Genomic DNA, 13,781 nt, shown 5'->3' with positions numbered 1-13,781 from the left:
ACACTAAAATAAAAAGGACCACAAAATCTGTACTGACGCAAAGAGATTCAATAATTATAGAATGGATTCATAGTTATTGAATATCCTTTTATCACACCCTAAACATTGGATGTACCATTGAGCAAGACCCACAGAATTGTCAGTAGGTTGTCAGTAGGTATTGGAACTTATCTTTTTCTAAATGTACACAGCCAATTATCAGTGCTAAATCCTCTAAATGTGAACCGTCTGTTGATGAGGTGATTACCTTTCTTTTGATAACATTTTGTTGATAGCTGTTTGTGTCTACAGTCATCGCTGCATAATTAGTTTTTAATGAGGCAATACTTTATGGTCACAAGAAATGCACAATTAACTCAGTTAAAGCAAACAATGAAATACAAGTATTTCGATTTGTATTAGATAGCAACTTTATTTGTTACATATTAACAAAAAATCAAATATGAAGCTGGCTTTCTGGGTTATGGATTGGGCTTTATTTCAGAGCAGGTGGAGGGGTGGTTGGCATGGTGGGAAACTCAATGGGAAGGCTCTGCAAAAGAAGAGGAAAACAAGAAAATGACATGTTTAATGATACAAAATCCTTTAATTTAAACCTGTCCAACTAATGCCGTGTTCACACCAAGAGTTGCGAAATATTCGCGCGAGTAGATTACATGTTAAGTCAATGCACAGACGTGAAAAAGCGAATTTTTCGCTGGGCGGCGCGATAGAGGTGAAAAGGCGTTGCGAATATTCGCTCGACACAGAGTTGCGAAAGCCAATTGCCGTTGAGAAGCTCCGCCCGGCGTCACCGCCGTCGCTGAATCAAACTGCTGCTGGTCCGCTGAAGGAGCGCTGGAAGCGGCTTCATTCAGACACTCGCCCTGGAAGAGTCGGAGCTGTGTGCGACTACGGGTAATATTAAGAACCCAGACACGGGGGCGTTTGATGTTACGACGTGTGTTGGACTTCCTCAACAAGTATAAAGCAGAACTAGAGGTTATTTAAATGGTGAATGGCGGAAATGGTAAATGTTTTCACGGAGTAAAGCCACGGAGATAAGCCACGCCCCCTTTCCCCAGCAAATATTTGCGAAAAAGCGGAAAAGTGAGTTAACCACATAAAGTCGAGCCTGTCGGTGACCTCTAGAGGAAATGTAGTTGCACAACGTCGGACACATCCAACCTTTTATCCTGCAGTACAAGTCATGTTCACTGCAGAATCCCAGGACATAGAGGTTAATCACCCAAATTACTAACACCTGTGCTTAAAAGCAACACATTTATTTTCCATTTTGTAAACAGCCTATTAAATAGCTCACACATTAATGGATATTGCCATGTATCAGTAAAAGATGAGCCACAATGGCCAATGCACCAAAACACCTGGGATAATTAGAGACAGCTCCCAAAGATATCGCAAAATTAGACAAATGTATATTGTGTTGCAGTCTATATAATCATTGCCCCACCATAATTACATAGTGTGAATAAAGAAAATGTTTGGCTACTTACTGGCCTTCACAGCCGCCTTGCCTGGAATAGAAAGAAACAACAGATATTACTCACATTAACCCAAACCACTGAGGCACAGCACATGTTAAAAGGTATATCTAAAGTTACATCTACTTAAATTTAAGCAGCAGCACCGAAAGCCAAATTGATTACACAACCGTAACTCACTTTAGCATTCTTGTTTACCAATATGTTTTACAGAAACTGAGTACAGTTTGTTGTGATACATCTAATGGGGATTTTTGCAGATTGATCTAACTTGTCTTGCACAAAGAAGTGCAAGGACTGATTGAAAAACAATATAAAACCATTCAAACCTCTAACTTTCTGTCAACTACAAGGATGCTATATTTAGATACAAGACCAAAGACATTACTCCACACTCAGTTTGGATTCAACATGTACAAATTAGTGAGCCTCGAACATACCTCCATATGAAACTTTGTAGTACAGGTATGACATGATGCCAATGCCCACCCACATCTCCTGGTAGGCCTTAGTGTAGTAAGGGCTCATCTTCGACCACCAACTGGCAAAAGCGCGTCCAGCCATCTGTGGGGAAAAGCAACAAGCATAGTTTCAAAACAGTGCTCAAGTATTCTGGTAAAGCAATGACAAGAAGCCCGACGTGTCATTACCTACAGAGAAAGCTTAACTGCAGAACTAAATTGGGATATTTAATTCATCCCCAAAGCTCCTTCTTTAGGCATAATCCCTTAAATACGTTAGGACAGAATATGTTGCACTAATACTTACCGAAGCTATGTTTTGGAAACTCATTTCTTCATTCGGACAATGTGGCTACTCAACATAAAGCTAGCTTGGTGGCTTGAATGCTACCCTGACCCTGAGCTGTGTCCGCACTAGCTAATGGCTATCCACACCCAGGAGACACTGACCTAAAGAATAGGCAACTGTTAACGTAGTTAATAATACCGCTTATCTCGACCGTTTGTGGACTAAGAGACTGTTATTTCATTGGCGTGTCCCGATACCTTAACTGAAGGTAACGTATTTTGCTAACGCCATGGCTAGTGCTAACATTACCACCTCTGAATCGTTAGCATTAAAGCAAGGAAGAGAATAATTAAAAGCAGACATTAAAACAATAGCTGATGTCCATACTGCGGTCATGTAACTTGTCCAGCTAACTACTTCCACCAATGAACGGGCCCTGGCTATCGTATTATATTCTCTTCTGTACAAATAGAAATGATGCAAACTAGCATGAAACTAGCTAGCTAGCTAGCCGGTTGCATATGCCAAAGTTGCACACAAAACCACAGTAAGCACGTTAGAGACTATTCACTTTAAATCGCTGTGGTTTCAGGGAACAACTGTTTTCTGTTTTACTACAGTGCCCTTGGTAAATCAGTGCATTAACTCGTCTCTTACCTTTCTGTGTGTTGCTGCAGTGAGAAGGTCAGGACAAGTGCTGCTGCGAAACGTCAAAGTCGTGGGGGAAGTCTTCTTCTTCTACGGTCAACCGAGTAGAACGTCACACGCGATTTGGTGTATAGCGCCACCAGATGGAGGTACACGATTAATGTATTTGTGATCTGTCTAGCTCTCTCTTGGCTCCACCTTGAGGATTTGACCATGAATGCTCAACACAGTAATCTTGGAATCTGAAATGTGGGGATATTATGCTGTTTACTGATTCAGAATTCAAAATAGCGAGAGTTTGATGACCATCATGCAATTCAACCTGATATCAGCTTCTTGTAATTGGAGCTTTTATAATCTATATTGTCTTACATAGTAGAAACACACTACAATAACATTTTAACATGGAAAAAAACCCTACCTCACATTTAAACACAATGATATCATGGCATGTCCCCCCTGCCCCTTATTTGATATTATGTTGCACAATTTTTGACTTACCAGTGGAACAATTACATCATGTGTCTTGTTCTGCTTTTTGGCTCCATTTCAGAGGTGGGAATTTGAGGTGAGGATGCAGCTGCTATGTGGCACACTGACTGTCCACCAGCTCAGTCAGCTCACCATAGTGAAACAACAAATAAAACACTGGCACTGCTCTCAAGGGTAAAGATGGACTTGGGAGACACTCTGAAGTTGGTTCACCATTTGTATCTTCTGGTGAATGGAAAATAATTAAAAGATCGCTACTCATTATGAGACCGAAATAAGAATAGAATTTTTTAATGAAATATTGCAGTCATGACTTAGCATGAACCCTAAAAGGAACTTGAAACAGTTTCACATGAATGCATCAAGTCAAAGGTCTTTCTCAGCGTCCTTGTTTCTCAGCTGTTACATTATTGCACAAGCTCACAAGCAAATAGAAGAACAGGGAGATATCAGTAGAAATACCTTTTGTGTTTGTGCTTCCAGAAACAGATAAAACAAGGATCAGCATTTGCAAACACTCCCTGGGATTTGTGAGGTTGTGATTACTTTTTAGACAAAGGTTACTATGTTTGTATGAGAGCCTGCAGGAGTGACTTGGGCCTGCAGTGAGTGTGGGCGGGACTTTCCCGTGTTGTTTGACCTCACGCTCCAATAGGCAAGAGGCACCTTGGTACATTCATGAGCACCTCAGGCCAAGTCCTATTTGAAGGGATTCAACACAGTGAATCAGCTCAGAGGTGTGCCAATATGAAAGGACACAGCTGAGGACATTTATTGCATGGAACACACTCTACTGGGGTCTCCATTGTAATCCAGTGTGCACTAGCTGTCTACAGTGACTACAGGTAAACAGAAGATTTGTGACCAGGCATATCTACGTTATGACAGTGTGGCGCTTTCCATACAGCAGTAATTCCTCCTCTTTGAGCTCTTTGTTTGAGTGTTAACATGTACGTACTTGTATCTGCATGTGTGGTAACGTAAGGGTGTGAATGTGTTCTTTACAACAGGCAGTGAACGCAGCTAAGCAAAACATTGACACTGCAGTAATTACCCCTGGCATTTTTTTCTTCTTCCCTTTTTGCGATTGTGGATTTCTCTTGAGTGGACGATTTACAAATCCATGTCTCCTGGACCTTTCTGAGGTTTCGTGCTGTGGCTGGAGGCTTCATGGCTTCATGTGGAGCAGAGGAAGACGATGGAAGCATTCCATTGGACATTGACAACGTGCACATGCTCCTCCAAGGTCAGTCTACTCCCACACTTTTGACGATGTTGTGACACATAATAATAATAATAAGAAGAAGAAGAAGAAGAAGAAGAAGAAGAAGAAGAAGAAGAAGAAGAAGAAAAAGAAGAAGAAGAAGAAGAAGAAGAAGAAGAAGAAGAAGAAGAAGAAGAAGGAAAGAAATTATCCTTTATTAATCCCCTTGGGGAAATTCTAGGTGGACTGGGGATCGAACCGGCTAATAGCAGCGTGGTGAAGTGTGTTAAGATACAATATGGCTTCCATCTCTTATGAGAGATATACATTTATAACCTGAAGGATTTCCTAAGAAGTGAAAATGAAAGTGATGAAAAAGATAACTTGCTTTTTATAGGCAGCCTAACTATTAGGTTAAAGCTGGTTCCATTATATGTATTTGTGTCTTGTTAGTGTGTGTTGAGTCGAGGTGGTCGAGGTTTGCATCCGTCATCTTGGAGACACAACACTTGCACTGACAATTTGTATTTTGCTATTCGTTTGCTATTTCATATGTGTAAAGAATAGACATATTAGACTAAACTGAAGTTTAATACATTGTTAGCAGCTTGTCAACACCCTCAGTCACACTCAAGAGAAGACATTCCAGATCCTTCTTCGTCCTTCTTAATAACCTAATGTTATTAAGGGGTTTGCAACTCATTTCTTTATTTTCACTGTTGAATTTGAGAAAACAACTATGGCATGTAGTTGGTATGAAAGTATAAACCCTCAGAAATACTCATCAGTCTTTATCTTTACAAATGCTTACATGATATATATCTTTCTGTATCTCTTTTGACAGCGGGTCTGTTTGTGGCGGGCTGAGGCGCTGCTGGAGTCTGAGCTGTAGAGCAAGGCTTCTCTCTGAATTTCTAGTTAACTCATATACATACTTTCACAACATTCAAATGTGTCCGTATTTTGTGTGTTATAAATTTGCGTAAACATATTTGACCGATGCCAACTTACAATGGCTTGAAGCATGTTATGATGTGTTGAAGCCTCTGGCTGTTGTTTGTACTGCATGTCAGGTGCAGTGGGTGGAGTCGGGAGATTACAAACTCTTAGTAGTTCTCTTAAAGAAGCAGCAGACTCACTGATTTTGATTCATAACCAGGTCTGATATCTGTAAGTGTAAGATTCATAAATCTGAAAGTACAATTTGTATTTATTATAGATTGAATCCTAAAAAAATCTCCACAGCTTGTTCTTAATCATTCTGGCCATGTTCAGTCTACAGGAAGGAACGACTCTAATCAGAAGTAAAACACTTTGAGTCAATAATTTAAACTAATATACTCTTTACGCTTAAAGTGGGCAAACAGGCAATTTCCTACTTACATGTGTCTTTAAGCTTTCTGCCAGTCCCATTATACCGTAACACGGAACGCCTTTATAACGTTATATATCAGGTATGGGCAAACTGGCCGGCTGTATGCGGCCCGCGGGCCGGCTGTATGCGGCCCGCGGGCCGGCTGTATGCGGCCCGCGGGCCGGCTGTATGCGGCCCGCGGGCCGGCTGTATGCGGCCCGCGGGCCGGCTGTATGCGGCCCGCGGGCCGGCTGTATGCGGCCCGCGGGCCGGCTGTATGCGGCCCGCGGGCCGGCTGTATGCGGCCCGCGGGCCGGCTGTATGCGGCCCGCGGGCCGGCTGTATGCGGCCCGCGGGCCGGCTGTATGCGGCCCGCGGGCCGGCTGTATGCGGCCCGCGGGCCGGCTGTATGCGGCCCGCGGGCCGGCTGTATGCGGCCCGCGGGCCGGCTGTATGCGGCCCGCGGGCCGGCTGTATGCGGCCCGCGGGCCGGCTGTATGCGGCCCGCGGGCCGGCTGTATGCGGCCCGCGGGCCGGCTGTATGCGGCCCGCGGGCCGGCTGTATGCGGCCCGCGGGCCGGCTGTATGCGGCCCGCGGGCCGGCTGTATGCGGCCCGCGGGCCGCATACGCGAATCCAGCAGTTATTTCCCTCGGCATCATGAACGCGCATCAGGTGCCACCCTGCGCGCTCATGTGACATATTGGGCTCTGCCTGCCACCTTCCTGCTAGTTGTAATAATGGAGATATCGGCAGTAATTCATCACTTCGTCTTATTATACACCCATGGACTGTAAAGCTTGTACATTCCGTTAACGCATGCGCAATGGCCAAGATTTGGCGACTTGCCGAATCTTGCCGTTTTGCTGTTGCCTCTCTCAAAACAAAATACAGATCTAAGATCAATATTGAGCATGAATTGAGAGTTGCCGTATCAAGCCTCCAACCCCGTTTTAAAAGTTGTAGTGGAAAGCAGGCTCACTGCAGCCACTAAAAATATGTGTGACTTGATGACTCACACATACAGTATATCTGCACTAATTATGTTTTGTTTTGCACAGGTTGCACGTTATTGTTGTTCTAAAAATATATGCAGTGTAAAACCCAGTAAAACTCTTTATTGACACATATTTGAACTTGTTTTGTTTAGTTTTTCACAGGTTGCACTTTATTGTTATTATCTTTCAAATATATTCAGTGCAAAACAGGTTAATTGCACAATAAGCTATTCTTTTGCCAAATATGAGTTATTTTTTGCACATAACTTAATTTGTTCTACAAAGTGATTGCACATTTGATTAGTTTTTGTCTGATGGAGCAATCTGGTTTACTTGAAAGTGATTTACATTTTCTTTATTCTATTATTTGAAAAAGCATGAAGGAGTCACACAAAGTTGTTATTTCAATAAAAATTCAGCATGGACCATTTTGTTACAATTTAATTGGGGTGATGGGGCATGAACATTTTTCTTCCTCCAAAGTGGGGCGAGACAGAACAAGTTTGAGAACCACTGAGGAACACCTCAGATCTGTCCTGAGAATTAAAACAACCAAACTGACACCAAATGTCCATCAATACTGATCCCACTGAAATTAAATGTAAGCTTTCTTTACTTTTTATTTAATCGCTTTTACTTTATATATTAGTTCACACAAACACTCTCCATCCATCTGATACTGGCTCGACCCGTCTGTCAAATGTTAAAACTCATTGTGGCCCCTGAGCCAAAAGGTTCTTATATATAGTAAAAGGTTTATGTTTTGGCAACTGAAGCTTACGATCAGGTCTGGTACCTCTTCAGAACCATGTATGTCCAGAATGGGAGTTCATCAGCGCTGTGAGTGTGTCTCAGTGTATCTACTGTGTGTGTCAGCCTCAGTATCTATGTCTGTCACGGTCTTGTCGCCAGTTTCCATCCGGTATCCTTACTTTAGCTCACAGAGGAAGCTTGCCACTCGGGCTCATCTATAGTGTTGGAGATGTTGCAGTTATATGTTGGTTAAGTGGGTTCATGGATCTGTTGACTATTAGTTATAAGCATGGAGGGTCGAAGAGTCCTCCAGTCCTCTGATGTTTGTGAGTAGCTTGTGACCGACCTGTTGCTCAGACCAGGATTCCCGCTGCTCTTCTGAGAATTCTGGATTAGTATTGCTTTTACAGCAGCATAACATCAGAGAAAGTCAGGTTGCTTTTGAGGAATCGACTGGAATATATTTAGTGTGACACATAGACTGCCATATTAAGGAGACTGAAACCACCCAGGGATGCAATTTACCACCTAATTACTGTGTGCACCTTTTTGCCACTGCCAGCAAACACAAGCTTCCAAAATCCATATAGAATAAATAATAATCTAATTCGTATTAGGGTGTTTCTTACAGAAATAAAATATCTGAGAAAGAGGATTTAAGTTTCCAGTACTTCATAACTGCACCACCTCATTTAAATACATGTGGTCCTGAATGTGTAGATTACAATGTGTGTGTCTGTTTCCTCAACAGTGGAGCATGAGCAGATTCAGAAACGAACTTTCACCAACTGGATAAATGCTCAACTGGCTAAGGTAAGTTGAGATATATTTGTGTGTGATGGTGAAAGGATGAATGAATATGCATTTGTTGAAGAAAACAAGACACTGATTGCAACCGATTTTATTGAAAATAATATACTATATATTTGTAAAAGTCATCAAAGCTCCTTAATGGTTTGAATCTATTTCATGACTGTCATAGCAGGAATTATCAAATATTTTTAATGAAATAAAGACTTGGTGCTTCATCAAATATATCCCACACAAAGGTTTACATTCAGCTGTCAAATAGGATATATATTTTTAAAGTGCTATACAAGTACAGCCCATTTACCATATACTATTGTGAAGATACTCTTTATGGCAGTTGGAGTATATTACTGAGCACAATAGAGAAACGGTGGAGAAGTGACGCAGAAAGGGACTGATGGGTGTATATGCTACTCATGTATTGCATGGCTTTACTTTTAATATGTTTAAGGGGACATAATGTGCTTGTGCACATACATTCTTAAAGAGACAAGCGCTAAAACAGTGTGAATACAGGTACAGTATATTCAGACAGACAGTGGGAGAAAAATACAGTGTGTTTCGAACATTAAAGCATGTAAACATGTTCTTGTAGACTGTATGAACCTGAAAACAAGTATGATATGTTTGTTGTCTACCTTTTATTTTCATGTAAGGTTGAGTGAAAGCTTGAGATATTTTGTCCTCGATATTTTTTCAATCTGAATAAATATGTCCAAATATTTTGGAGAAGTCTACCGAGTGTTGAAAAACGACATGACTTCACGCTGTGGTCGGGCTGTAAATGAAATGAAGCGGGCTGCAGACGCGCTGACTCGTTCAGACAGCGAGGGACAGTGAAGCAGTTCACCGTGGATCTTGTTGGGAGACGTCGCGCTGCTTGTGAGAGTATAAATAGTGGTTCAGTGAAGCAGGACGGCATGTAATTTGAATCCAGACACCTTTTCATAACCTCATGTCCATATGACTGAGCTCTAAAATCACTGGTTCACAACCTGCCATCTGTTAGAGCAATCTGAGTCCACTGACGACACTCAACAGGAGTCTAGAGGACAGCGATCACTGTTGTGACTCGACCCAAAGCTTTGACCCAGTTTCATCGCAGCAAGCTTTGGATGAACGACAGCAAAGGAAGTACACGTGGGCGTACCATGCTCACAAAAGTAATTTAAAAGCTTTTCAGTGTGCCTCCTGTCATCTTTCACAAAGCTCATCAATCAATCACAGCTTTCATCCATATTACCTCCTGGTCCAAGGTCCAAACTGCCAAACAGGAAGTGAAAGCATCCAATGGGCTTTAAACTAGAAGACACTCCAACTGTATACTTTTTTTAACGTTTTGTTGTATTTTTTAAGCATACAACTTTCGGCTATTCATACATGTGGGTTATTGCAGTATTAGTACAATGATACATAGTGTAGTAGATGGAACAGTGGATCACAGTTTTAACCTGAACTTGCCCACTCTTTTGTTTTGATTTTATTAAGATTTATTTGTGTGCGTTCTTACAGAGATGCCCTCCCTCATTTGTGTCAGACCTCTTCTCTGACCTCAGAGATGGATCACAGCTGCTGGACCTGTTGGAGGTGATGAGTAGCCAACCTATGGTGAGTTTCTACAGTGTGCTTCTGTTATCAGTGAGTTACATAGACTATAAATTCCTCCCAGCGTTCTGTAATTCATCAGTGGACAAGTAAAAAATAAAATAAAATCCACAAAACGTTCCCAAATAAACATTGTTATCCCAACAAAGCTGACTTTGTATTTTGTCTCCACAGAAAAGACAAAAGGGCCGAGGTGTTTTCCAGCAGAGGGCCAACATTGAGACAGTGCTGAACTTTCTCAAGAGAAAATCAGTAAGTTTCCACAAAGGAGATATGGCATTGGAATCTGCGGTGTGTTTTTATTAACTTTGTTGTGGTTGGTTGCTGTAGATCAAATTGGTGAACATAAACATCCCAGATATTATAGATGGACGACCCTCCATCCTCCTCGGACTCATATGGGCCATCATCCTCCACTGTCATGTGAGTACCAGTGACAAAAACAGAAGCAGCAGCACCTGTGATGCATCATCAATACTGAGAGCCTGTACTGACTGTAAATTGTATGAACCATTTTAAAGATACTGATAACTTGACATCCAACATTTAGTTTCACGGTCTGTGTTTTAGATTGAAGAGTTGGCCAGCACTCTCTCCTACAGTTCGTGTCATTCTTCCCTCGACTCTCTGGCCAGCCTGGACTCCTGGTCTGGCAGCCCTGTCCCAGCTAGTCCGGCTCCCGCGGGCCGGACGTCGCCTCTCCACAGATGCTTTCGACTATCTGCCAAGAAGGCCCTGCTCATGTGGGTCAGGGACCAATGCCTAAAGTGAGTTATCCCTTGTGTATATGTGTCTAGGTTTGCTGTTGTCACAATTAAGACTGGCTCAGACCCTCTTTGGCTTGTCTTACATTCTGATCTTCATTAAAGGGGATATATCGTGAACAACTCACTTTGTCAGTGCTTGTGCACGTACATTTTGTTATCTGAAACGCCTACCAACCCACTAAATGTGAAATAAGGCCACCCAGTACGATTTATTTGGGCTGCCTATATAAAACAACATGTGATTCAACAGGCTATTCAGATTTGGCTCTCTTCCCTGTCACATGCAGACTCATTAGAATATACAGATACTATCTGAGTATCTCCACTCACGGCTTTAGACCTACCTTTTTAGTGGTGCACCATCGTCCTCTTGCCAATCAATTTGTGAGGGGGTCTGAAAGCAACAGGTGCTAAGACAATGCCTTTCATTATGTTTTTTTTAACATTAAAGCATGTAAAAATGTTCTATTAGCAACCCAAAATACAAGTATGAACCTTAGAATGAACCTATGTCCCTTTTTAAAGTGATGCCACTAATCCTAAACATCACTTCCTTCATTTTCTCTTCTTCTTTCTTTTGCTTTTGTATTTTGTTTTTTGGCTCCAGGGTTGGTTGCTCCATCAGTGTGAAGAACTTTAAGTCGAGCTGGAGAAGCGGAGAGGCCTTCTTGGCCATCCTGTGTTCCCTCAGACCACAGCTGGCGGATCTCTCACTGGTCCAGTTGAGAAGCAACCAGGAGAACCTGGAAGAGGCATTTCACCTCGCTGAGAGGGAGCTCCACATCCCCCGGCTGCTGGAGCCCCAGGGTGAGGCCTAGTATTGTTGACAAGTTCTAAATAATGTTTCACAGTATATATATATAATACCAATCATAAACAAATAATTGCCATGGACTCCTTATAAATAATAATTTCCAAGGAGTCACAGAGAAAATGTGTACTATTTTCTAATATATTATATATTTAAATATAAACCTACGGTTGTGCCATTGAATAAAACATCATATAAAATAACAGTTGAGTTGCTGCCATCCTGAACAACCATAAAGCCTTTCTGTGTATTTCCCTGCACCTCAGATGTTGACGTTAAAGACCCTGATGAGAAGTCCATTATGACGTATGTGGCCCAGTTTCTACAGTACTCTAATGACATGCCAGCACCCGATGACCATCTGCAGGTAGGCAGTGTCACTTTGACGACCGCACCTTCTCAAGACTTTACTGCAGAAATGACAGCATTGCCTTCAGTCACATCTACGCCTTCCCTCTTAAGCTTGAGTCACTGCATCGTACAGGTACTCTGTTTCATGCTGCCTCTCTTCCCCCTTTCAAGCTTGAGCCCACACTCTCTTGCATGAAACGGAGGGGTGTTCACTATTTTCCCTGTTCTCTTCTGGTGGCGGTGGTGTAGCTGTTTCCTCTGGTCCAGCCTTTTTCTCTCTCACCTGTGAACTTGCCCGCTCACTTCACTCCAGCACTTGCTGTCTCACCATTACGTCAGGTAATACACCAAGCAAAGAAGTCCTTTTAAGTTAACATTTGTCAGTTTTCAGCTCTTTTCTCTCTCTCGCTGTAATTTGCATTAATGATTTGAATTCCATTGACAGCTGTTATGCGATGCATGGCTCTTTCTGCTGCTGTCCAGGGGTCAAAAATAATTGCTGAAACACAGTTCAGGTTAACTGTTAGGTCAATATGAGTATGGTTCATGCTTATATTTGTCCACTAAATATAGAGCTCCAAAACTGTTTTTCACCTTGGTTAACACAGAAAGGTTGTACTGACAGTTTACATTTTGAAAATGTAGGTCTCTTCAAGTGAGCGAGCACTAGAGGTGTCTTCCTGGCTGCAGCAAGCCTACCAGGAGCTGTCAGAGGCACGGACGGCTACAGGGAAATCAAGCTTCGCAGAAAAATATCACGTAAGCACAAAGAACGAAAGCTGAAAGAAGAAAACATTCCTGAGTGTGTATTATTTTGTGTTCTTGTGCAGCGACCATAGGTTTGACTTTGTTTTGTGCGTCAGGTATTTCAGAGCATCGCAGGCTCCTTCACGGAGCAAAGGAGACCAGTGATGACTCTCCTTGCTGCAATAAGACGCCGTCCTGAGCTGAGCCGAGAGCAAAGTGCTCTCAGGACAGCGTGGGATCGTCTGGAAAAAGAGGTGAAGAAACCCATACTTCCTCATAGCATCCAGTAGTGTTTTTTTATTTAGTATTTAGCATAATACAATATGGAATTAGTGAGGAAAAATCAGACAAGCGTTTGCTCCTAGTTTACCTGTAGTCTGGAAAATGTCGCTCCTGTCGCTTGTCTCTCTCTAGATGAATGTACAACTACATTACAATTACCAGGTGTTATATGTGTGGTGTGTGTGTGTGTGTGTGTGTGTGTGTGTGTGTGTGTGTGTGTGTGTGTGTGTGTGTGTGTGTGTGTGTGTCCTTCCCCAGCTGCAAAGATGGAAAGTAGACCTGGACTCAAGCCTTCCTCCTCCTCTGGACTCAGTCGTTGTGTGGCTGCAGCGTGCAGAGGCTTCGCTTACAGAAGAGGGAGGGAGAGTTAGAGATCACTCAGATGCTGCTAAAGAAGCAAGAGCACAACAAGAGACACAAAAGGTTCTTTTCATTTTGAAGCTGCAGAACAGATTTGATCCGTCCTGTTCTCAAATATCAAACCATTATGATTTTCTAGGGTTCTGAAACCCTGAAACATCTATGAGACAAGAGTGGGGCAGTTGTGGACATGAACAGACAGCATGACATGACACTTCTAATAATGTTGTTTGCTGTTTTTTTCAGACTTTGATTAAGGAGATGAGCCACTTCGTCAATATCCTTGATACCTTCCACAACATGGATGACTTAGGAAACGTACTCGTTCCCCTTGAAAAGTTTGATGAGATAAAAAGATGGTGCGTG

The 13,781-nt window shown here is 42.4% G+C and overlaps 1 protein-coding gene across 1 annotated transcript in view; it reads left to right on the top strand.

Annotated features, from left to right (window-relative positions):
- Window positions 1-4,492: 4,492 nt before the first annotated feature.
- The window catches only part of syne2a (spectrin repeat containing, nuclear envelope 2a), an 84,396-nt gene continuing 75,107 nt past the window's right edge, over window positions 4,493-13,781 (top strand). Inside the window, exons 1-13 of the mRNA XM_079215778.1 lie at window positions 4,493-4,620; window positions 8,434-8,495; window positions 10,005-10,100; window positions 10,272-10,349; window positions 10,428-10,520; window positions 10,668-10,864; window positions 11,472-11,671; window positions 11,942-12,042; window positions 12,276-12,365; window positions 12,672-12,785; window positions 12,890-13,027; window positions 13,314-13,478; window positions 13,662-13,774. Of these exons, the coding sequence (XP_079071904.1) occupies window positions 4,545-4,620; window positions 8,434-8,495; window positions 10,005-10,100; window positions 10,272-10,349; window positions 10,428-10,520; window positions 10,668-10,864; window positions 11,472-11,671; window positions 11,942-12,042; window positions 12,276-12,365; window positions 12,672-12,785; window positions 12,890-13,027; window positions 13,314-13,478; window positions 13,662-13,774 (1,523 nt within the window). The 5' untranslated portion in view covers window positions 4,493-4,544. The remainder of the gene's footprint in view (window positions 4,621-8,433; window positions 8,496-10,004; window positions 10,101-10,271; window positions 10,350-10,427; window positions 10,521-10,667; window positions 10,865-11,471; window positions 11,672-11,941; window positions 12,043-12,275; window positions 12,366-12,671; window positions 12,786-12,889; window positions 13,028-13,313; window positions 13,479-13,661; window positions 13,775-13,781) is intronic.

This window comes from Taurulus bubalis (genome assembly GCF_910589615.1).
Source record: "Taurulus bubalis genome assembly, chromosome: 3".
Classification (NCBI taxonomy): domain Eukaryota; kingdom Metazoa; phylum Chordata; class Actinopteri; order Perciformes; family Cottidae; genus Taurulus; species Taurulus bubalis.
Note: the sequence above shows the minus strand (reverse complement) of the source record. Positions and strands in the feature narration are given on the sequence as shown.